General features: G+C 46.9%; 1 protein-coding gene across 4 annotated transcripts in view; it reads right to left on the reverse strand.

The window, feature by feature from the left end:
* Positions 1 to 25216, reverse strand: part of ALPK2 (alpha kinase 2) — a 119431-nt gene extending 94215 nt beyond the window's left edge. The window contains exons 1-4 of one of the 4 annotated variants that reach the window (XM_043558985.1): positions 24491 to 25216; positions 12522 to 12602; positions 8904 to 9031; positions 5117 to 5234 (exon numbers count right to left, since the gene is read on the reverse strand). In XM_043558985.1, coding sequence (XP_043414920.1) covers positions 5117 to 5234; positions 8904 to 9012 — 227 coding nt within the window. In that variant the 5' untranslated portion in view covers positions 9013 to 9031; positions 12522 to 12602; positions 24491 to 25216. Of the gene's footprint in view, positions 1 to 5116; positions 5235 to 8903; positions 9032 to 12521; positions 12603 to 23524; positions 24238 to 24490 lie in introns of those variants that run through there. The other 3 variants (XM_043558983.1, XM_043558987.1, XM_043558984.1) reach the window with 3 other exon arrangements.
* Between the last annotated feature and the right edge of the window lie 145 nt (positions 25217 to 25361).

A 25361-nucleotide genomic window follows, 5' to 3' on the forward strand; every position in this document is an offset into this window, starting at 1 on the left:
GATATCCAGTTTGAGGCATAATTGGAAAAATCTTCCTTGCTCCCTTGCCCCCTTGCCTCCCAGGCCGCCCAGGTGAACTCAGCTGGTATTTTGGGAGCCAGGGCTACATTATCACAGAAGTCAAGGTCGGCCAATGGCAGCACTTTTTTCTTTTTTAAGAATGCTCAGATAACTATGTATTAGCTTCCCAGAGCTGTCAAAACATATTACCACAGAGAGGTAGCAAAAAAAAAAAAAAAAAAAAGAAAGAAAAAAAAAGAAAGAAAAAAGAAAAACAACAAAAATTTATTGTTTCACAGTTCTGGAGCCTGGAAGTCCAATGTTTATTTATTTTTGGGACAGAGAGAGACAGAGCATGAATGGGGGAGGGGCAGAGAGAGAGGGAGACACAGAATCGGAAACAGGCTCCAGGCTCTGAGCCATCAGCCCAGAGCCCGACGCGGGGCTCGAACTCACGGACCGTGAGATCGTGACCTGGCTGAAGTCGGACGCTTAACCGACTGCGCCACCCAGGCGCCCCTGGAGCCTGGAAGTCCAAAATCAAGGTGTGGGCAAGGCCATGCTCCCTCTGAAGCCTCTAAGGAAGATTCTCCTCGCCCCCTCGTAGCTTCTGGTGGCCGTGGCGGTGGTGGTGGGCAGTCCTCACATTTCCTGGCTCGCGGCCGAATCACTGCGGTCTCTGCCTGTCTTCCCACAGCTATTTCCCCTCTGTCTGTGTCTGTTTTCTCCTTTTTATAAGAACACCAGTCATGGTATTAAACCCCACATTAATCCATGGTGATGTCACCTTAATTCAAATGACTACAGCTAAAGACATCGTATTGCCAAATAAGGTCACATTCTGATGTTCCAGGTGAACATGAATTTGCAGGGGAGGGGTGGGGACGAGGGGGGGGGGACGCTATTAAACCCATACACATCATGAGCAGATTGGCTCACGGTGACTGTGCAGTTCTCCTGGCCATCGTCCCCACCACCAGGTCATCTGTAGGGGTGAGCTGAGGAGGGCAGCCCCCCCCCCCACCATCCACGCTTTCCTGCCCAGTCCACCCACCCTCCCTCCTGCCTCTCTGGTAATCTGTGCTCTCTCAGCACAGCGGGACGTGATCATGACCATGGAGAGGCCTCCTTGCCGTGGAGAGGAGTGTCTCGCCCTAGGTGTGGGTTCCTGGACAGATTTTTATCTGTTGTTCACCTGTCTTTCTTTGAACCGTGCTCCTGACAGACCACAATTCCTCTTTTGTACACTCACTCCTTCCAACTTGCTTTCTCCGAGGTAGAAAACATCCATTTGCATTTCCTCCCCACCCCCCACGTCTTTTGGAAACACACGAAAAACCAAAAAAACGTTTTCACGGTACAGCGCCAATCATGCTGTTATTGATGTCTCTGTCCCCTGGAATGCTTTCCCCGCTTTCCATTCCCCTGCCTGCCAAGCACACTTGACCTGTGGTACGTAACGGTCACAACAGCACTGATCAATCTCCTCCAAGTGTTCTCACTTGTCCAAAGTACGCGGTGTTACAAGATTAGAGGGGTATGAGAGGAGAACACGGGAGGACCCAGAGGCACTCTTGCCCGGTTGAGGAAAGGGGGAAGATCAGTAGGCCGATTAATTAGCTCCTGGCCACAAAGCAGAAAGGCAGAGCAGGTTTACCATCCCAGAAAAAAAACAAAAACAAAAACGTGGGAAACACAGGAACAAGAGCTTTTCAGTACCTAAGAGTGCAGATTGAATGACCCAAAGACTAAACTCAGGTAGATGTTTAAAAAGTACTTTCCGGGGCGCCTGGGTGGCGCAGTCGGTTAAGCGTCCGACTTCAGCCAGGTCACGATCTCGCGGTCCGTGAGTTCGAGCCCCGCGTCGGGCTCTGGGCTGATGACTCAGAGCCTGGAGCCTGTTTCCGATTCTGCATCTCCCTCTCTCTCTGCCCCTCCCCTGTTCATGCTCTGTCTCTCTCTGTCCCAAAAATAAATAAACGTTGAAAAAAAAAATTAAAAAATAAATAAATAAATAAAAAGTACTTTCCTTTGGGGAACTATGAGTTAATCTGGTGGCTTCTGGTGACCTCATAATGGCAAGAAAACTTGAGACCAGTATTATAACTAACAACCCACTTTAAATCTTTGAAGGGCATTTGCACAAAGTAACATTCATTTTCCTAACCGGCACTTAACAGACTGATAGAAGTCAAACTGCTTTGCAGGTGAATGTTTTAGGATGTAAGGAATTTTTCATCCTGGGCAATTACACTGGAATCATCTGGGGTCCAGACTGCGTTAGTCAAAGTTGAAGGCCAAGCATTAGGGGGTTTTAAAAATTCCCTAGGTCATGTAAATGGGCAGCTATGGTCCAGAACTGCTGTAAAAAGTTAGAACGTTCAAAGCTCATTTACTACTAAACACAAAAATGCAACCACATCTGTTAGTGCATGGCCCCACTAAAATTCCTTATACCAGGACTGAATGCTTTTCCCAGTTGGTGAGTTACTTTTCCAAATGGCAGAATAGGAGTTTGGAAAGAATACATTCTGTCATCTCAAGTCTTGATTTGTTCCAGCCCCGCTGGACTTCTGCGAAGAGAATGAGGACTCCCTGCCCCATCCACAGCTCAAGTTCTCTTCCTAAATTTCTCTTCCCATTTTAACCGGCCCGCCTGCCCCGGGGTGTCATCTTGGCCTTCTCATCCCTCCATCCCTTAACTCCCTTACCCTACAAACACAGGTTTTCCCTACATTCCTGGTCCTGTAGAAATAGCAAATAACAAACCACAATTCTTAAATGGCATTCCGTAAGTAAAAGAATACTCATTAAGCCTCTCTTCTGGCTAAAAAAGTGGGTATAATATTTTAGCTTAGTGCGAGACTAAAATTAATCGATCAAGAAATACGGATTGAATGTTCAGGGGGACAAAGGCAAGAGTGGAAAACGTACAAAGAAGTAGGTAGCATGTAGATACTCAAGGATCTTACCATTTAGAACAGGGATTGGCAAACTATGGCCCACAGACCAAATCTGGCCCCCTACTTGTTCCTGTAATTAAAGTTTTATTGGAACACAGCCATACCCCTCCCCCCCCCGCAAAAAAAAAACAAAAAACAAACCATATTGTCTGTGGCTGCTTTTATACTATGATGGCAGAGCTGAGTATCTGTGAGAGAGACCATCAGGCCTTCAAAGCCTACAATATTTACTACCTGGCCCTTTATAGAAAAAGTCTGCCGGGCGCCTGGGTGGCTCAGTCAGTTAAGCATCCAACTTCAGCTTAGGTCATGATCTTGCAGTCTGTGAGTTCAAGCCCCGCATCGGGCTCTGTGCTGACAGCTCAGAGCCTGGAGCCTGCTTCAGATTCTGGGTTTCCCTCTCTCTCTGCCCCTTCCCTGCTCACACACTGTCTCTCTCTCCCTCGAAAATAAATAAACATAAAAAATAATTAGAAAAAGTTTGTCAATGCTGATCTAAATTAACAACACATATATGTATGGTATAGATACAACATCTCTCCACTCATCCTCTTAACAAATATTTATGGTGCACTGTACCACTCCTTAGGGGATACATTAGTGTGAGACAGAGAAGTCTCCCGCACCTTGGAGGCCCAAATCTACCGAACTGTCAATCCTGAGCAATAAATAAACACCAAAGGGGGGGCCTGTGCAAAAGAGAAGAGAATGTCTGAGGCTAGACAGAGCCATGGGTAACTAGAATTACTGTGAACCGTAGAGATGGATTCTAAGTGGAACGGGATGAAGAGGGGGGAGGGGAAGGCCTTGGCAACACTGGAACTGGACTTGAGGTTTGATGAGGACATACACAACGTTTCTGTTGTTCATCTCTACTCCCAGCATTATGCAAAATGGCTGCCACTACAGTTGCTTGATGAATAATGTTTAAAGAATTACATGGTAGGGGCGCCTGGGTGGCTCAGTCGGTTGAGCGGCTGACTTCGGCTCAGGTCACGATCTCACGGTCCGTGAATTCAAGCCCCGCGTCGGGCTCTGGGCTGACAGCTCGGAGCCTGGAGCCTATTTCGGATTCTGTGTCTCCCTCTCTCTGACCCTCCCCCGTTCATGCTCTGTCTCTCTCTGTCTCAAAAATAAATAAACGTTAAAAAAAAAATTAAAAAAAAAAAAGAATTACATGGTAGATGAATAAACGAGCATCTTGAATACCAGGTTAGCTATTCTGTAAGACAGCTGAGTCAAGGATTTCCAACGTGGTAAAGTGATCTCTGGGAATACTTTGAAACAAAAGAGTGGATACGAAGATAAGGAAGCAAGTGTTTATTGAATAACTACTACACAGCAAGAACTTGACGAGCATAAAATCATTTAATTCTCTCAGCACTCCTTTTATTTTGCAGATCAACAAATTTAGTTTGGGAGAGGTTAAATAACTGGCTAAGGTCACACAGACAGAAAACAGTAGAGTCAGAATTCAAACCCAAGTCTATCAGCACATGCGCATGCCTCCCAGTCATGTTCATACACACTCTGCAGACCTTGGAGTCCTCACAGTCCCCATAAGGAACACTGTGACCAATTCAGCAAGGGGACCAAGAGCAAAGACTCTCCACCCACCCTCAACCAAAGCAGTTCTCATTTTCTCTGCCTCCCACATGGGGCTTCCTGATTTCATCCGAATAGTTCTTGGGGAAACAAAAAAGAATAGAAACCACTATGCTAGACCATACGACTTCCTACAATAAAGCCAGAAGGCATGGTTTTCAGCCTTCTGTCCATCACCAATGGGCTGTGGATTCATGGCCAGCCACTCCTTCTTCCTTCCATTGCTACGCAAGAGAGATTGAATGACTGCCAAAACCATGTTGTGTTTCTTGACTTTCCAGAGGGAATAAGATTAAATGAAAAGCTCTTCCAGTGAATGAAAATGGCTGGACCACCTCGAATAAAGTTCTAGGTAAAGTTGTAATTCCATCAAAGAAGCCAATTAGAGGAGCTCAGCTGGACGCCTTGCCTGATGCCTGCTCATGGCATCTAATGTTAGGATGCAAAAAAGCAAAGGGGAGTCAATCTTTTGACATTACCCGGTACAACCAGCACATGACCCAATGCAGGGACCTTTGTAAACAGTCCACAGAGGCACGTCTACTTACCGATAGAGATGTAACAGGTGAATATACTGATTCTGGAAGAATTCATAACTGGAAACAATGCCACACTCATCTATGGCTCGACCATTCTTATACCAAGTTACCTCTGGCTTGGGCTGACCTGACAATGACAACAGAAGAATATTCCTATTGCAGTAGGCATTTTTAGAAAAGAAAATCATAAAGCAATGAATAGGAGTGAGCAATAAGCCATAGGGATGGACATGCTGAACTGTGTCAGTTGGGGAACTGGAAAATCTCTCTCATTGATTCAAATGCATCGTCCGATAAGCACTATTGAGCAAGCTACGTATCTAAGATGATCCTGTGCAGGGGGGTGGATGAGGCCTACAAAATGAAATGCTGTCCCTAACCCTAAGGAGCTATTAAGAAAAATCATCTAGGGGCACCTGGGTAGCTCAGTCGGTTAAGTGTCCAACTCTTCGATTTCAGTTCAGGTCATGATCTCCCGGTTTGTGAGTTCGAGCCCCGAGTCGGGCTCTGTGCTGGCAGCGTGCAACCTGCATGGGATTCCCTCTCTCCCTCTCTATCTGCCCCTCCCCCATTGTCTCTCTCTCTCTCTCTCTCTCTCTCTCTCAAAATGAATAAACATTTTTTTAAAAAGAAAAATTATCTAAAACTTGGATATGAGGAAAAAATGTGGATAATATCTTCTTTCCGTGTCCTATGGGGACAAAGGTCCATCTAAGAATCACCTAGGGGAATATACATCGTTTAATTTGACGATTACCACTGATTAAAATTCCCAGTTTGGGGCACCTGGGTGGCTCAGTCGGTTAAGCATCTGACTCTCAGTTTCTGCTCAGGTCATGATCTCCCGGTTTTGTGGGTCCGAGCCCCGCGTCAGGCTCTGCACTGACAGGGCGCAGCCTGCTTGGGATTCTCTCTCTCTCCCTCTCTCTCTGCCCTTCCCCTGCTCACGCTGTCTCTGCCTCCCTCAAAATAAATAAATAAACTTAAAAAATGGTTAAACTCCCAGATTTAGTGAAGTTACATACAAACTTGTAGATTTTTATCCAACAGAGACGTAAATAATCCCTGCCTGGCAGAAAAGAAAACCCCATAAGTCTTGGTTTATCGCCCTACAGGACATTAACCAGTGTTTTACCTAGTCCAACAATCTTATCCTAACGTTCCCTTATTAAACTGCCTATAAATACCTAATTCCTCAAATGTTCCTACTTTCTGGTTCCCACTTTACTCGAAGAATTGAATAAAACCATTGAAATGTTCATTTCCTATTTGCACGGAAGTCACTGTACCTGTGGAGAAGTATCCTTAAACGGCGCTCGGAGCTGAGCGTATGCCATGGCACAAAAGAGGGAAGAACAAAGTGGATTAGCACGTTAGTGGATTAGTCCCCTCATGAGGCGTGTATGATTTCCGGGCCGGTCCTGTGCATACCTGACTGGTGTCGTCACAGAAACTGCCCTACGCTTTCTCCCTCAGGAGGGCTTCCTCCTGCCCTTGTGATCGGTAACCAGATCTGATGGACTAATCTGGTGAAACCCCCAGGAATTCCATTCACCCCTTGGGATTTTTTTTACCCCTGTGACCGCGAAGGAAGGTTTCCAGTGTGTCCCAATGAGCTTCCCCCCTAGCCTCCGTAACACTGAAAACGTACCCACATGTGCCCTGTCTGCAGGAGGAAAGCCCAGTATTGGGAAACAAAACAGTGTTCTAGATTCATCCTTCTTGTGTCTGTGTCTGACATACCACAGGATTTTTGGTGAGCAGCCCCAGACACCACGAAGAGAAGAACCCCACGTGTTTCTGGGCCCTGCACCATGGACCCATCCTGACGGTGCTCAGAGCCCCTGCCTCCCTCCCTGTGTCTTGTCTGATGGGGCGTCTCCCAGCTAGGCTACCTCTGTGCCAGCACCATGAACGTGGGGGATCCTCCTGGCCTCCCCGTTCAGGTAGAGCCCGCCTGACTACTTGGTCCCCGGAACTAGGAGCAGACAGACCTACGTGCAAGGATACACCCTTCTTCCCCAGTGGTTTGGCTGAGTCCCTTCCAGGCAAGTGACTAAAGCACCAAAAATGAGCTTCCCTGAGAAACCACCAAGGAGGTTGGGGGTTACAATTCATCTCTGCCTGTTCTTAGCCTTTTGTCCCCCTCTCAGTCGGCTTTCTCGGATTCCTTCTCAGGAATTCCTTCCTCCTTTTTTGTATATCCTGGACTCCTTTTTTTTAAAAGAAGGTACATAAAGTGTGCATGAGCTGGGCCCGGGACACTCATTCGAATCTCTTGGACTCCAATTTTTTCATTCAGACCGATCAGGGCTGGTTGATGCCCCCAGTTTCTTAGCGGCTGACTGGTTTTTTTCCTCTTGTGCAGTATAGATCTGAATAATCAGCCAGAAATGAGACTCACACAGGGAAGTGGTATCTTGTACCTTTGTGGGTGGTTCTCTTTTCTCCCTCCACTTGCTGGAAACCTCGCCCCAAAATCCCACCCTTGTTTTTTTAAGCCTACCTGCAGGTCACACATGGAGAGCCACCTCCAGAATGTTTCGCCATTGTGCGTGGGGACCGGTAGCCAAGTTTAGGGTACCTCCAAACACTGGGGCTTCCTGAGGACACATGGGGGCCACGGCATGGAGGTTCAGTGGTGGACGTGTGTCCGTCCCTCTATTTGAATGGCTATGGACAAATGCCAAGAAAGATGGGGGCTTGGCTCTGGCCTCGAAGAGGCTGAACTCACTCACAGGTGGACACCCCAGCACCCAGACCAGAGATGAGATTTTGTTATGACTTCAGCTAAGGAAGCACGGCCATTTCAGAAGCTGGCTCTTTTCCTCTCCCCATCTAGAAAAAGGGATCTCCGGGGAGAAGAGTTTTCTGTGCGCCCTCCGGAAAGACCACTGGTGCCTCTATGTTTTCGAAGGTAGAGACACGGTCCAAGAAAGGAAACAATCCACAAGGTACAAGGTACCACTTCCTAACCCAATTATTTTGCTCCTATTATTTTCGTTTAATAAGAAATCCTTCTTACCACCGGGGGCACCAATTTGGGGTCAGGTCTGGGTTGTTTATTCTCCAGCCCAGGGAGAATCCCAGCCCCCTGCTCCTCCTCCATTGGGCACCCCCTGCCTTGGTTTTTACCTCTTCACTGCTGACCAGCATGCCCGACGAAGGCGGCCAGTGGGAGATGTATGTAGCTGGTTTGGGGGATATCAAGGAAAGAGTGATCAAGAAGGTTCCAATAAATCGACTGAAGGAAAATTACTCACGACATTCCTATGTACACAGGAAATTAAGAATGGATTCTCTGAAAAAATAACCAGGGCGGGAGTCGCCTAACCCAGAACCACAAGGCGAAGTGAAAAAGATCACTAGGCTATATCCAGGAAGTCACTCAAAGAAATCCTTCGGGGGGGAAAAAAAATCATAGAGGATTTAGTTGTTCAACTGGTTACTCAGAACAGACTTCCCAGGCCATTTTCACAAATGATTTTTTTTTTAATTTTTTTTTTTTTGTCAACGTTTATTTTTGGGACAGAGAGAGACAGAGCATGAACGGGGGAGGGGCAGAGAGAGAGGGAGACACAGAATCGGAAACAGGCTCCAGGCTCTGAGCCATCAGCCCAGAGCCCCACGCGGGGCTCGAACTCACGGACCGCGAGATGGTGACCTGGCTGAAGTCGGACGCTTAACCGACTGCGCCACCCAGGCGCCCCACAAATGATTTTTAATAATGCCTCTGTGAGCCAAAAACCCGGGTCCGCAGGGAGATTTCAGAGGAAAATGAGCCACTGGTGGTTACCAGATATCATGCAGCGAAGCACGACGTCTGACTTCTCAGGAACTTTCTGGGAAAGCAACGTAGATAGAAAACAAAGGGTGCGCCTCTGGGGCCCTCCTGAGTCTGTCATCCTTACGTGCCTCGTGAATCTGAAAAACACAAATCCCTGACATCAACATTTGTTCTGGGGCTCCTCTGACTGTCCTGGGAGTTTCGTTTAGTGGCCCTTAGGGACAGAAGGAGCACGCCCTGGCTCGTCGGAGGCCGGGCACTGGCACTTGGGCTGGTGGGCAGATGGGAAGTCCTCGGGCGGGCTTTCTCACCTGCGGCGCTGCTGGCCCTTGGACCGGATGTCTGGTTGTGGGGTCTGCCCTGTGCATCATAGCATCAGCACCCCTGGCTTCGACCCACCGGGTGCCACCAGCACCCCTCCCCCGAGTCACGACAATCCAAAGTGTCCGCAGACATTTCCAGTGTCCCTGGGGAGGGCAGCCCCAGTGGAGAACCACTAATCCACCCCGAGAGAGAACTGCTTGAGCCCACAGCCAGTGTCACGTCTCTCTCATCTTTCTGTCCTCAAAGTCTCTTCATGGGACTCAAAAAGTGCGTAGGCACACTCGCCTCCAAAAAAGAGGCCTTAGTTAAATGCAAATGAATCTCCAGGGGGGAGGTGTTTTGAAACTGGGCAAGCAGTGCTCCTTGGAGCTCCGGACGAGCGCCCCCAGGAGGGCAGTGAGTTAGCATGATACATGCAGGCATTTAACACTTGATTGGTCACCACGTATGCAATCTCATTTCACCTCTTTTAAATTGCCTGAGTGGTTATTAACACCTCCTGCATCTTAAGGATGAGAAAGCTGATGCTCAGAGAGATTCAACAACTTGCTCAGGATCACACAGCTCAAGTGGCTGCTGCCCTGGGGCGCCCTTCATGGCTGTGCAGGCTGATACCGTCCCCGGAGCTGTGCAGTGCACAACCCACACAGATGCGCGGCAGCGTTAAGAACACAGGTCTGTCTGAACCCAGAGGGCCCTTTCCACTCTACCCTCCACGTACCGTGCTGGCACCACTCTGTCAAAAGCACTCTTTGGAGAGCCCCATGCTTGGAAATAACATTTTGCTCTATCCAAACAGGAAGCTCCCACTTCCCCTTCACTTGGTGAGCTGTTCTCACATGCCACGAAGCTCAGGAGGAGGAAGGCTCCCACCACCATCAGATACATTTAGCACAGACAGGGAGGAGGCACTTAGACCTGCAAATGGTGACTCTGGGGATGCTGAGGGTCCTACAGCAGACGCGAGCTAAGCTCTTGGCGGAAAAGTCTGGATCTAAATGGCCACAACTGTCTCGTAGACGGGGAAACCCTTCTCCGTATGGATGGAACAGCTTCTTAACCGTTTGGAACCAATTCTCTGATTTGGTAGGACCTGGTTCAAGCTGAAAATGAGTTGCTTGTGCAAAAAAGGATTCAGATATTCGAGATGGGAACAACAGAGCGCCACCCTGAGCGCTGGGAGCCTTCTGGGCATGGGGCCCCCGTGTGGGGCACACATCGTGGAACCTCAGGGCCGCCCCTGCCTGGTAGACTCAGCCCTTGGAACATTCTGCCAGCCCTTCCTTCCCTTTGAGGCCTTTCCTGCAACCCCTGATGTTCCCACAGCATTTCCTTAATCTCAAGGTGTTCTGTCTAGAATAAGTGTAGTTCTTGGAAACAAAAAAGCATTCCCAAATTGCCCCTATGTGACGCACCCAAGCTTTCTGAATAGCGGGGTAGAAATAACTGATTTAGGAGAACACACCTCCTTCCTTTCCTCACGAGGAGTGCACAGGAAGCAACTCTGCTCTGACCTGAGGGTCCGCTGATGCACGTAACGGGCAGAAAGAGCGGTAAAGCTGAAGAAGAAGTATCTTTGCATCAACAAGGAAGACAACCGCTTGGGTCTGCAACACAGCACAAGGGCTGGGAGAGAAGTCTGAAAAGCCGCGGGGTTATGCGGGGGAGATTGAGTCACAGAGACTGAGAAAGAGATGCTATGATTAGTTAATTGGATCCTCTCAACATTTTGTTTTTTTCTTAGTCTTTATTTTTGAGAGAGAGAGACAGAGCATGAGCGGGGGAGGAACAGAGAGAGAGGGAGACACAGAATCCAAAGCAGGCTCTGAGCTATCAGCAAAGGGCCCCACGCGGGACTCGAACTCACAAATCACGAGTTCGTGACCTGAGCTCAAGTCGGATGCTCAACCGACTGAGCCACCCAGGCTCCCCTAATCCTGTCGACATTCTTTAATAAAGACTTGAATCGCAGGGCACCTGGGTGGCTCAGTCGGTTGAGCGTCCGACTTCAGCTCAGCTGGTGATCTCACAGTTTGTGGGTTCAAGCCCCGCATGGGGCTCCGTGCCGACAGCTCAGAGCTTGGAGCTGTTTTGGATTCTTCGTCTCCCTCTCTCTCTCTCTGCCCCTGTCCCACTTCTCTCTCTCTCTCTCTCTCTCTCTCTCTCTCTCTCTCTCTCTCTCTCTCCCAAAACTAAATAAGCATTAAAAAAAAAAGTCTTGGATTGCATTTCCAGCGCTTTTTGGTTATAGGACGTTTTAAACACAGTTGTGCAGTTTGGACCCCATCAGGTCCCTGGTTAACAGGTGTCCCATAAAACCGTCCTAAGTCCCTCTTGGTCTAGATGGTAAGTTAGTCGCACAGAACAGAAAGAAACTTCATCTGCAAGACGGCAAATAGACACAGATTACATGATACGTACATTTAGACGTTACGTGATTGTTCCAACAGGTATAAAAAGGCCAGAGCTGACGTGCATTATTATTTACTTAGAAGTCACAGAAATGCCTAATGGACAAACTGCTCTCAGCAAGGCTGAAAGAAGTATCAAAAGCAAATAACTCCAGGGGACAACTTCCACGGCAGCCACCTTGCACAAGGATGGCGATGTTTGCAGAAGACTTGGCGAGCGCCGCTGAATCCCTGTAGGAAGAGATGACTAAGCCAGACGAGGGCACGGTGCTCGGAAAACCAAGGAAATGAATGGCAACTTGCTGTCCTTTCACTGCTGAGGAAATGCTGCCCCTCCCCCCACTCCGCAAACACGCGGAAAGAGGCAGCGTTTCGGTCAATGCCAGCGTATTTGCTCATCCCTTTCAGACCTCTGAGCAGGTGATGGGAGCTAGAGCTGTGGATTTGACTTGAGATAAACAGTTGATGCTTCTCAGGATTATTGAACAATTTGAGGGCGAAAACATAGGCATAGGGCAAAAAGAACAGAATCTAAATCCAATTTAAAATGTTTACAGTTATTTCACAACTGGAAATGCAAGTTGTATTTGTGACCTCATCTACTGGTGGTTTTTTTTTTTTTTTAAGTTTATTTATTTGTTTTGAGAGAGCGTGTCCACGTTTGCACACATGTGTGAGCAGGAGAGAGGCAGGAAGAATCCCAAGCAGACTCCGCACTGTCGGCGCAGAGCCCAACGCAGGGCTCGATCTCACAAACGTGAGATCAGGACCTGAGATGAAATCAAGAGTCGGACGCTTAACTGACTAAGCCACCCAGGCCCCACCCCCACCCCACTTATCATTTTTGAGTGGGAACACGGCATCTGGCGTTAAGGGCTCTAGAGTCAGGTACCTGGGTTTACATTCTGGCTGCCCTCCTTACTAGCATCGTCAGCAAGTGTGTCCCAGCCTCTCTGTGCCTCAGTTTCCTCATCTGTAAAACGGAGGCAAAACAGTTTTGTATACTTCATAGGTTGTTATAAAGATGAAATGAGTTACTACTGCCTGTAAAGTACTTAGAACAGCACCTGGCACAAAATGTAGTGCTTGCTAATTATTTCAAAAAAAAAAAAAAAAATGTGGCTTCAGTGGAACCCACTAGCTCAACTGACCGGCAGCGAGGCTGATGGCTCTGCAACGCTTTGTTTTCAAACAGCTTTAATGAACTGTAATTCACACGCCGTAGAATCCACCCACTCACAGTGTGCAGTCCAACGGCTTTCAGTGTGTTCAGAGTTGTGTGACCATCGCCACAAGCAATGTTAGAACATTCTCATTTCCCCAGAAAGAATCCCATTCTCCTTGGCTTTCAAGTCCTTATCTTCCCATCCCTCCCCACCCCCCGCCCAAACACACACAGAGCCCCAAGCAACCACCACTAATCTACTTTCCGTCCCTGTGGATCTGCCTATTCTGGACATTTCCCAACAAACAGGATCAAATGCTATGTGGTCCCTTGTGGCTGGCTTCTTTCTCTTAACACACGTTTCCAACACATCCGTGTTGTGGCGTGGGTCGGGATTCAGTCCTCCTTACGTCATTCTGCGGCCCTTCTTAGGAGCAGCTGTCGGGGCAGAAGGAGGACTCCCCGGGCTCTCCACACTCCCAGGACACTTACTCAGACAATTGGAAGGGTAGCAAGAGAAGGGCTCTGGGGGCTGGAGAATTCTCCTGACCGGGAAGCATCAAAGGACTGAGGATCAAATGCAGGCTTTGTCACTTGCCAGGGACGAATCTACACATCTAGCTCTGCCACCTACCTGGTCAAAGTTCTTCATCTGTAAAAGCAGAGAACTATGTAAATGGCATAGGGAGAATGTGCTCCATAACTCGTTTTCAAGGTGGTAATCAGTAGGCTTTAAGGAAGGACGTCACTTGGTTTCCTCGATTTCCTTTTCTGCTGTGGGTTACCACAGTAATTTGTTTTTTTTGTTTTTGTTTTTTTTTTAAATTTTTTTTTCAACGTCTATTATTTATTTTTGGGACAGAGAGAGACAGAGCACGAACGGGGGAGGGGCAGAGAGAGAGGGGACACAGAATCGGAAACAGGCTCCAGGCTCCGAGCCATCATCCCAGAGCCCGACGCAGGGCTCGAACTCACGGACCGCGAGATCGTGACCTGGCTGAAGTCGGACGCTTAACCGACTACGCCACCCAGGCGCCCCAGTAATTTGGTTTTAAAGCGATATACCAGTTAATGCCTAAAAATTTCTCCTGGTAGAACATTCACCTGTGAGAGTAATTTACATGGCCCCTCCCCTTCCCAGGGTCCACTGCTATGGACAGAAAGGGAAGAAAGGACAGAACTGCTCCACAAGAATTGGGGTGACACCAGGGACCTTATGTGTCATCTGCGACGCCTCTCCAGGTGACTGCTTCCTGATGGTGAAGTCCCACAGGTCAGTCCCACAACACTGACAACCGTGCTATGTGACCCACAGAGACGGTTCAGCCGCCACGGTGTCCCAGCCAGGGCTGTGCTGACGACAAGGGAGAGGACAGTTAAGTCAGGCCGTGGTTCAGGTTTCATGGCTCCTCTGAAGGTTAGAACACTTGAAGACCGATTTCTCATTCTCAGCCGGACGTGGGCAACCAATATCGAATTACTGATATTAGCAGGGGGCGGGGGGGGGGGGCTGCAGTGGCATTCACAGACACCTTGGGGAGGTAACATGTTAACTGGAAAGAACACAAGATGTGCATGACTTTATTTTGTTTTTCAGCTGTGGTCGCTTCCTTTTTTAAAAGAAATCGGTTTACCTTTCATTACACAGAGTCTAAATGCATTCGTCCCTATTTGCAAAAATACACATAAAAGCAAAGTCTCCCACTTGCACTGGCCCTCATCTCAGCACTTTCTCAGGAGGAAGTGTTTGCCAGGCTTTCAGGCATCTTTCTGTCCAGGTCTGCGTGTCGTCGTCTGAATATATATATGGGGGTGTCGGGGTGGCTCAGTCGGTGGAGCGTCCAACTCTTGATCTTGACTCAGGCCACCATCTCACGGTTCATGGGGTTGAGGCCCACATCCGGCTTTGTGCTCATGGCACGGAGCCTGCGTGGGATTCTCTCCCTCCCTCTCTCTCTGCCCTCCCTCTCTCTCTCTCTCAAAATAAATACGTAAACTTTAAATAGATCTTTATATCTCTATTATCTTTATATACAAATATATTTTAATTATATATATAACACTTACATATATAAATATATATGATTTCTATCCACGTACGTATATAGTCATCTAAACATATACACAATTTTGTTGCATGCGTGGCATTGAATTGGGTATATTCCCAGGCGGCTGGCTTATCTTAGCGATAAGCTTTGGCAATCTTCCAATGTCAGTCCAATCCATAAAGGGCTGCATCATTTTTTAACAACTGCTCAGTCACATCAGTATTGCGCAGCGCGGCAATAAGTGTGCTTCATCTGTATGTTCTTGTGCTGATGGCACATAGCTAGGCTAGAGTGTTTTAGACTTCCAAGTGTGTCCCAAAGAAACGTCACCCTGCTAAATGCTTCCTTGGGCACCTCAGCGGTTGTCGAGACTAAATACCAAGAAATGGGATTGCTGGATAAAAGAACAGCCACATATTACGTTTTCATAGATACTCCAAAATGGGCAGGGCCCCTCGCAGAAGAGTATAAGGATGTGGCGATGAAGGACCGGGTTCCCGGGTTCAAACCTGAGCCCGGCCGCTTACTAGCTTACTTCGGCTCTAAGTTCCTTCATCCGTAAAACTAGGGTGAGAGCAGTCTCTCCTTCATTTCGTTGGTAGGAAAATTAAGGGACTACGGATAAAGCTCCTCTAAATGGCATAGTAAGAACTCTACAAGTGTTAGCTGCTATCACTCACATCAGTAAAATTACCGAAATACCTTCCTGTCAAAGTAGAGAACCAGGCAAGAGGTTACGGGGGAGTGCTTTGAGAGTTTAAAGCCCTTGACTGACGCCAAGTTTTATTTTGGCTAATCTGCCCCGTACAGATAGCCGGTGGTGTGGCTGCTGTCCACAGGAAGGCTGTTGCCAAGGGGTCAGGGAGGCGCTCTCAGCCCACACGCAGAGAATGGGTAACCGGTGCCTTGGGAGCCAGCAGGAAAGCCAGCTGTCACAGTGAGTTCTCATGGGGGACAGGAGGGATTAGTTCCCATCACCCAGCCTAATCCAATGGCAACTGGGTTCCCGCATTTGCCGTCTGAGTTACTGCAGATCTGGGTGCCGCGCCGACTGGCCCGTGGTAGTTAGGGCAGGGTACGCAGCCCAAAGATGCATTCTGGGAATTTGGGGGAGGTGGGTGGGGAGGGGGCAAGCCAGGCAGGGAGAAAGACAATGAATATGTTTTGGGTCCCTTCTGTGTGTCAGCCCCCAGGCTGGACACTTCAGAGACATTGTCACATTTAATCCTTACAGCAAAGCTACCAGCGCTGGTGTTCTTTCCCATTTCACAGAAAATGACCTGGAAGCTTACGGTAACTTTAAAGCGTTGATGTAACACACTTCATTCCTCACTGCCTGCAAGTGACGTGGCTATTGGAACTCAAGCACTGTGTTCTTACTTGGGTGTGATTTTAGGGTTATATGTGAAAGAAAAAAAAAAAAACAGGGGCAAAAAATAAGCCCGTGAAAAGATGCTCAATAGCCTTAGTCATTATGGAAATTCAGATTAAAACCATAATGAGATAGCCTTTCACAGCCACTGGAATGACTATAATAAAACAGGCAGCCAAGTGTGGGCCCGGATATGGAGAAAACCGTCAAGCATGGCTGGTGGGAATGTAAAACAGTACGGACACTTTGGAAGACGGTTTGGCAGTTTCTGGAAAAGTTAAACATGAATTTACCAAGAGCCCCAGAAGGTCCATTCCCGGGTGTCTCCCCAAGAGAAATGAAAACACGTGTCTGCACAAAGACTTGCACACAAATGTTCTTAACAGGATTATTCATAATAACCTAAAGTTGGAAATAACCTAAATGTCCATTGGAAATAACCTAAATGTCCAACTAGTGCCTACATAGACAATGTGGTGTAGCCATACCGTAGAATACGGTGGAACAATACAAAAGAGCAAGCGTGGATACGTGGTACGATATAGATGAACCTCAGGAACATTCCAGTGAGAGAAGCCAGACATGTGAGACCACACATTGTGTGGTTCCAGTTATATGAGATGTCCCAAAGAAGCTATAGAGACCAAAAGTAGGTGGTTGCTGGAGACGGAGGCAGTGGGGAAAATGTGAATCAACCATAAATGTGCACGAGGGATCTTTTTGGGGTGATGAAAACGTTCTAAAACTGATCTACGGCGATCGTTGTACAACTTGATACATTTACGAAAAATCACTGAATCGAACACTTAGAAAAGGTGAATTATACAACACGCAATACGTGCCTCCATAAAGTTGTTAATTTTTTTTCTTCAACATTTATTTATTACTGAGAGACAGAGAGACAGAGAGCGTGAGCAGAGGAGGGGCAGAGAGAGAGGGAGACACAGAATCGGAAGCAGGCTCCAGGCTCTGAGCTGTCAGCACAGAGCCCGACACGGGGCTCAAACTCACAAACTGCGAGATCATGACCTGAGCTGAAGTCGGACGCCTAACCGACTGAGCCACCCAGGCGCCCCCATAAAGTTAATTTTTAAAAGAGAGGCATGGAGGAGACAAACATTTCATAAGCACATACTGTGTTCACTGCAGCATTCGTTACTTGTGACAGCAAGAGATTGGAAGTAACCAAAACGGCCATCAGTAAGAATACGGTTACAGTTTAGAATGAAATTTTCTCTTTTGAACAGCAGTGGGCATGAAAAATAAACAAGGCAGTTCTGTATGCGTTGATACGAAATAATCTTCAAGATACGTTAAGTAAAATAAAATCTAGAAGAGGGCATAGAGTATGCTATCACTTGTATAAGCAAGAAGAATATTCTAATATGCTTATTTATACACATAATAATTCTAAAAACACACAAGAAGCTGGTAACTGGGTTGCGGCCAGGAGACCCCAGTATCTAAGGAAGTGTGGGTGGGGGCTGTTAAGGACAGTGATTGTCTCTACATAGCCTTTTGGATATTTTAAATTTATGTAAGTTACCTAATAAACAAATACAGCTTAACTTTTAAGTGAGTAACTCTTACTCACTTGTTACAGTGTTACTTGTGAGTAACTCTGTGTGCCTGAGAGTGTGCCTGGCACCTATTTATCGTGAACACGGGCTGTGGCTGCTTCTGGTTCTGTTCTCGGGAGTTGCTTGAAGGTTTTTTGTTTGTTTGTTTTTTCCTGTTTTTGTTTTTTTAAGGTAGAATAGAGTCTTTCCACTGGTAGTCCTCTCCTCCGCTATTTAAGATCCGTGACAGTTTTGAGGCAGCTGGGTCGCTCAGTTGGTTAAGCATGAACTCTTGACTTCTGCTCAGGTCATGATCTCACAGCTCATGAGCTCAAGCCCCATGTCAGGCTCTGTACTGTCAGCACTTGGGATTCTCTGTCTCCCTCTCTCTGCCCCGCCCCTGCTCTCTCTCTCTCAAAATAAATAAATAAACATTTAGAAATAAATAAGTAAAATAAAATCTGTGACGGTTTCCAATTCTTTAAGGAAGGGTGGGAAAAAAAAGGGGGGGGGGTCAAGGTTAAATGAAACATGTGAGAGAGTTGAGTACCTCCCTGATTTTACAGTTGAAAAGTGCCCCTGAAACGGGCAGCTTAAGCGACTTTTCCAAGGTCACCCAGCTTGTTAGTGGCAGAGTCCATGATTCTTGACTCTGATTTTCAGTTTACTATGTTGAAAGGATACATCCCTCTGCCAGGCTCATCCTTGTCCTCCCTCAAGGGAAAGACAGAGAAGAAAGGAAAGATCATGATGCTATCAACATACACAGCACGATAGTGGAGTTAATGAGCTGACTGCCGGGGATTAGCCTTGGATTAACTGGTTAACGTCACTTTGGTTTGAAGTTAAATGCGGTGGGCTGAAGGCTGTGTCCCATCCAGGCATGTGTCATCAGAGTTCTCACTGTGTGCTGAAGAAACTCTCTCTCTGGGCCCTCCTCCTCTTGTCCCCTGCTTTCTCCCAGGCCCCCCATGTCCCTCTTTGGAAAGAATGTCTATTTCAAATTGGACCAAGGGCTGCGGAATTTCGGGCAGATAGGGGAGCACTTGGGAAAAGTTATCTTCCCTTCCGTGCCCTCCCTGCCTGGGACAGGGAAAGGGTGCTGGGCTGAGTGCCAGGGTCACCTCGGCCACCATCATCCACCAGCCTTCCCCCAGCCAGTCAGAAGGTCTTAGGAGAAAACTTTGTGGGCTCGCCTCCACTTGCCTTGATTTCTGAAGAATATTTTTTATCATCCATTATCTAATTGTGTTTAGTAAAGTGCGCCTTGGAGGGAAGGAGTACCGCCCCCAACTGGCCATTTGCCTTGTCCTCTTAGATGCATCCCCCCACGCCTCTCCCATCACCCAATCCTGGGGATGAGGTGCTCTCGCCCTTCCTGCTTCCTGGGCCCTGACTGGTCCAAAGCCATCAAGCGCTCTTGCTCGGTGATTGGCCTGTTAACCTAAGTCTAAGCCAATCAGCACACAGCTCCCTCTAGACAGTCGCTCAGGGCTGATCCAATCAGTGCAAAGCTTAGGTCCCTCGCTGTCCTGTAAACAGGAAAAAGAACACCGACCCCAGGGGAGGCTAAGTACCATTTGAGACTGTGGGGAAGGCAGCCTGAGGTTGAAACCAAAGCACAGAGAAGAGCAGAGCGTCCAGAAATGCGGAGAACCGGCACCAAGGTCCTGACCAAACTCTGGACTTTTCAGTTGTGTGAGCAGTAAGTCCCCGCCGTTGCTATTGTTTAAGCGAGTTTGAGTTGATTTTTGATCGTTCCTTCTAGAAAGCCTGCCGAAGCATCCATACCTTCCCCTCCCTGGCCCATGGTGCCTGAAATCCCTACCACGGGCCCTCCATTCCAGGAGAAGGGAAGGATTTAAGATTAGACGGCTTCACCAAAGAATGCTTCGCCAAGAAAGTTCCGGGGACGCCTAGCATAACCAAATGAATTTCTGAGCTCCGTTCCCTTCTGTCTCTTTCTGCCCTTCATGTTTTGTTTTGCTTTTTGTTGTTGTTTACATAGAAAGACCACCTTCCATCTGGTCCATATGCTCACCGCCCACCAGATTTCAAACCCCAGCTCAAGTGCTAGCTTGTCCTTGAAGACTGCCCTGAGAGCCTCCGCTGGAAAAAAAACAGCACCCACCCAAATGATGGGCCACTCAGGTCCGTGTGTCCTGCCCACACTCAGTATCCCCCACAGACACACTCCACCCTGAGATGTCTGCCTGCAAGACAACTCATGGGTTTATCTTTTGTGTTCTCCCCAGCTCTAGCATGTTGTGGCTGGGCCTCCCACACCTCTTGAGAAGTAGGCAAGTTTAGTGATTGAAAAGAACGGTGCAAACAGGTTCTCCTTAGGAGTTACAGGCCAAAGAAATGCCTAAAACAACGGTTTATCAGCATCACCTGCCAGAATGCAAATTGTCAGAAATGCAAATTCTTGGGACCTTCTGCATCAGAAACTCTGGGGGTGGGACCCAGTAGCCTGCATTTTAACAAGCTCTCTCAATTCTGTTGCACTTTAAAGTTTGAGAACCACTGAACTAGAGGAAGATCTGAAACTACTGACTGAGGAGCGAATGAGCCTGGTGATCCAAGAGCAGGACTGAAGTCCAAGTGAAGATGAAGGTGAATCGTACATCCCAGATGTGCTGGGAGCGGCCATGGAAGCGATGGCCATGGAAGCGATGGCCGGGGAAGGGGTAGAGTGCTATGGATTCAGCAACGAACTCTCCAGAACGGACATCTCCTTCAACCGGTGTCCGTCTCTTCAACCTGATGTCCCTAGTCTCCTGGTCAGTGCCAGGAGGGTGCATTTCGGCTGCAACCTCATTGAGGGCTCTAAACGTTTTTGAATGCCCTCTTCTCTCACGGAAGTTGGGTATTTATTCTTTCCTGTTGCCAACCCTAAGATGTCATGCTTACTTTCTCTCAAGTTTCTTTATATTTCTGAATTTCTAGATTTCCTTTTTGGCAGAATTTAGCCCAGAATAACAGGGTTCCTTGTGAGCCTGTGAGTAACCCAAGCAAAGAATTTATCAAGCCTCTCTGATATGCCCGGGCAAAAGCTGTGGCGTAGCTCAGGAAAGACAGGTGCACTAATAAAAGATGTTGATAAAATTCTTTGGAACTGTCCCACGAGGCCTGCTTCTGATTCTGGAATGCTCCGTCCCTCTGTGCTTGACTCACCCTCACTTCAGAACAAGGAAGCACCCTGGTCATTATGAACTTTCACCACTGACCACGAAATTCCAGCCATGGCTCCTGAGATGCCTACCCAGCTACTGTCTCTGCTCAGGCCCCCATGGCTAGTCCGTTTCAGAATGTTCTCACATCCCCTCACTCCACAATGGCTCTGTCCAAGCAGAAAGGGAATTGATGCAAGGCCCCACTAGAATCTTTGAGGAGAACCGGACTTGCGCCTTTATTTTCATAATTAGCACAGACACCACTTTGTGTGCCTCGATTTACCTCTACATACCATTCCTATGGGATATGAAAACTCATATTTAAATATGGTACTGGTATACACTGATAAGTATCAGATGACGTTAATAAATCTCTACCTCTCCTTTCAGATGCTAAATACATCATTAACTATTTTCAGACAAAAGTAGGGGTGCCTGGATGGCTCAGTCGTTTGAGTGTCTGACTTCGGCTCAGGTCATGATCTCGCGGTGTGTGAGTTCGAGCCCTGCGTCCGGCTCTGTGCTGACAGCTCAGAGCCTGGAGCCGGCTTCGGATTCTGTGTCTCCCTCTCTCTCTGACCTTCCCCCGCTCATTCTCTCTCTCTCTCTCTCTCTCTCTCTCTCTCTCTCTCAAAAATAAAAAAACATTAAAAAATTTTCTAAAAATAATCATTGGACTGATGTCAAAAATATGTAGCTTCCACTACTTTAATAGTTTATATAATGAAAGCATTCAGAAGTTTTAGCGCACGCACGAGAGAGAGACAGAGAGAGAGAGAGAGAGAGAGAGAGGGAGGGAGGGGGAGCTTTTTAATTAACCAAGGAGAAGAACTGGCCTTTGGGGAGAAGCGAGGATAGGACAGATACCGTAGGTGTATTTACATGTGATCCCCATCATTCCTGTCAAAGTGGATGTTGGTACCTTCGTTTTACAGATGAGAACCTTGGAGTTCAGACAGGCTGAAAAACTGTGCTAAAGTCAGGATTTGATTGGAAATCTGACTCCTCCGCCCAGATTAGCAGTTTGGCTGCGCCCTTCTAACGCAGGCTGATGTCCATGCTGTCGGTGTGCATGGGGTGCTAAAACATGAATTCGATTGGGGCAGGGGGAGGGGGCAGGTTGCAGCTGACAAAAGCATGAATTCCACCCTACCTAAGAGTCTTCCCCAAATTGCGATTGAGTGTTTTGCAGAAACTTCAAGAGGCCAGTGTCAGTCGGCAGCAGACTTGCTTTGGTTTGTTTGAAATCCTGACTTCCAAGATCTGAACGTGGTTATTGATCATCAGTGCTTGTTGATACAGGGTTTGTCAACCTGTTGATTCAGAAGGTCACTCACAACATCCTGGATTTGGGCTCCAAAGCCTCACGGCAGTGAAGCTCATGCAGTTTACCTTTAGCTGGGATGCACGATTCATTCCTGGTTAGTTAAGCTTCAAAAATGAAGGATACCTTCACTTCAGGAAAAGGTTGGGGCAGGGAAATAGCAGAGCAGAAGCAGCACTAAATGCTGTTCTTGTTTTTATCTATTTTTAAATGAGTGCCAGATGTCTGTAACTGACACCCTTAATCAGTGGTTTTAAAGTTTAGATGTGTTCACCAAAATGTAACGTAACAGTGGTTCCATTTTATCGATGGCTTTTTTTTTTTGATGGACTTTTGCCTTACGTTTTTAAGGAATCTATTTAACAAGTACAACATCATGCCGATAGTTAAAAATACAGTACTCTACACTCTAAAATTCATTGAGCACTGGGTGTTGTATGGAAACCAATCTGACGATAAATTATATGTATATGTATATACATATGTATATGTACATGTATATGTGTATACATATATATATAATAAATGTGTATACATATATATATAATAAATGTGTATATATATATATATATATATATATATATATAATAAAATTCATTGAGAGGGTAGATCTCATGTTAGGTGTTTTTACCACAATTTTGAAAAAGAAAAGGGAAAGGAAAGCAGATCTCTTGAATGATTCGGTGAATGTCTGCATCAGCCATTTTGAAATGCCTGATAGCTTTTCAGCCATTTGCCAGACGAGATACTGCTGTGTCTACCCAGAAGGTAGGGATTTTCAATCATTCATACCGTCCAAGCAAAACAAATAACTTCTGACTAAAATGCTCAAATATTTCAGGCCGAAGGATCTGGGGCCTGAGTCATCTGGGTAATTACCTCAGGTTTTCATGTTACTTTGCACAGCCTTGGCGGACCACTCCTTTGAATCATCCTGTGTGCCTGATTTTTCTAATTGTCGAGATAGCCAGGATGTGAAAGAATCTACTTCAATTGCTATCGGGCCACAATAAATGGGCATAAAAAATAATCATTTCTACAAAAGGGTTTGAATGGATCTAAACTACAGACGATAATTTGGCCACTTTAAAACCCTGGCTAGCCAAATATGCCATACAGCCCCGACGTGTTTCCTCCTGTTGTATTTCGTAAGGAAACCACCTGCTTTGTTCCGTATTGCAGAAAATGCCAACGACTACTTATTTAAAGCACAGCCATTCTTCATGTAAAATCCAAAGTCCAGATACTTACTTTTCAATACTTTTTGTCCAAGAGACGTGATAGGAGGGCTGGCTCAGCTGTGGGCTCCCCAGGCTGTGTGGGAGGCATTGATTGGGTGTCCCTGCTCCTGGACTGGGGAGATTCGGAGGAGTTACGGGGTTCAGGGTCTTTTCGATGTTCGGGTCAAAGCACAGTTGGGTCTGTTTCCAGGAAAGCTCCTATCTTCCTAAGAGGGAAAATTCCGTGCCCAGGGAAGTTCTGGAAGAAGACGTTTTTTTCCCCCCTGCCCTTGAATGAACTAGGTCATTGCTGAAGCTGGAGAATATTTTTTAGCATCACTGTGATGAAACTTGAGGGCTGTTTCTGCAGGAGGTGTGACCCTTGTTGACGCCACCGGGGAGGCCCTGGCAAAGGGGCCTGGTGAAATGCAGCCCCAGTGAGCTGATGAAACCCAGACGAGCTGTCCCAGAGGCTCGGGACACCAAGCAGCGTTCTGCAAGATTGTGCAGGACCTCAGGGTTAGTGGCTTGCCTCTGAAAAAGGCAGGATCTTGCTGCCGGATAAAATCTTTTGAGAGTAACACCAGCAGCTCTCATAGCAAGATTAGCAGGCATTTGAAGTACACATAGGAAACCCGTGGACGGACGGGGCGGAGGGGGTGGAGCCAAGGTGAAAAGAAGAGGCATTGTGTTGTTTGTTTAGAACGAGTACTGCAGTCGTCTGAAGTTCTCTGAAAAACGCGGAAGCCACAGGCAGGATCCACCCTCCTCCCCCTCCTCCCGCAGCAGTCCTCCCCTGCCTCTCTCTCTCTCTCTCTCTCTCACACACACACACACACTCTCTCTCTCTCTCTCTCTCTCTCTCTCACTCTCTCTCTCTCTCCCTTCCTATTTTGATTATAGTAGTAAGAAGAGCATTAGAGGAACACCAGAAGAAAACCATAGAAGAGATACCATAAATCTTTCCGAACTGTTGAGAATCGTTCCTGTTACATACCAAAGTAGAATCTGTAGCGTGGCCATTTCCTTTCCTGAATTTTGTCCAAATCCAAGACGGAAGATTTAAAAAAAATCCAGAAGCATTATTCTGTCACTGCTTTGCCTCTCTGGGAAAGTATTTTCATGTGCCACACCTGGAAACTGACAGCTTAGAAAGAAACTTCTTAGGGACGCTCACTGAGACGGCTAAAATTAGCAGCGCCGAGTGGGTGACCTTGAAAGGGACATACCTAGACATATTCCCTCTGTAGTGGGCAGTATAACCGTCAAAACCAAACTGTGCATCATTCTACCTGGATGGAATGAAATGTTTCACAAGATTCATCATCTAAAATTATTAAACATCAAGAAGCATACGGTTGATGTGTTCTGTTTCTCAGTATTATCTTCATCTGAGAAGAAAAATGTTGAAAGCTGAGAGACTCTAAAATAATGACTTGCAACCAAATGCAGAAATTACCAACCCTTGGTGACTGTAGGTTTGGTTGGTTTTCTTTAAAGCTGGATTCGCTTCACAGAGGATCTTTCCAAATAAAGGGAGAGAACATGAAGTTGAGAGAGCAGATAGAGGAAGGCGTGATGATAAAAAATGAATAAAAGTTCCCATATAGCAGCAGGATAGGATAAAGACGAAAGAGAACCAAATCCCAGTGCAGCAGACAGACATAGATGGTCATGAGCTTTTAAATGGAAAAGTTGACACTCATTATGAAATTTAATCTTGTTCCTGGCAAACAGTCTGAAAGGTGGACTCCTCAATGCTTACCATTCATCTCCGAGTAAAATAAACTCAAGGAACAGAGGATGAAAATATAAATAACATATTTTATATAATGTATAATAAATATATATATATTTTTTAATATATA

Source organism: Prionailurus bengalensis, chromosome D3 (genome assembly GCF_016509475.1).
Source record: "Prionailurus bengalensis isolate Pbe53 chromosome D3, Fcat_Pben_1.1_paternal_pri, whole genome shotgun sequence".
Lineage (NCBI taxonomy): Eukaryota > Metazoa > Chordata > Mammalia > Carnivora > Felidae > Prionailurus > Prionailurus bengalensis.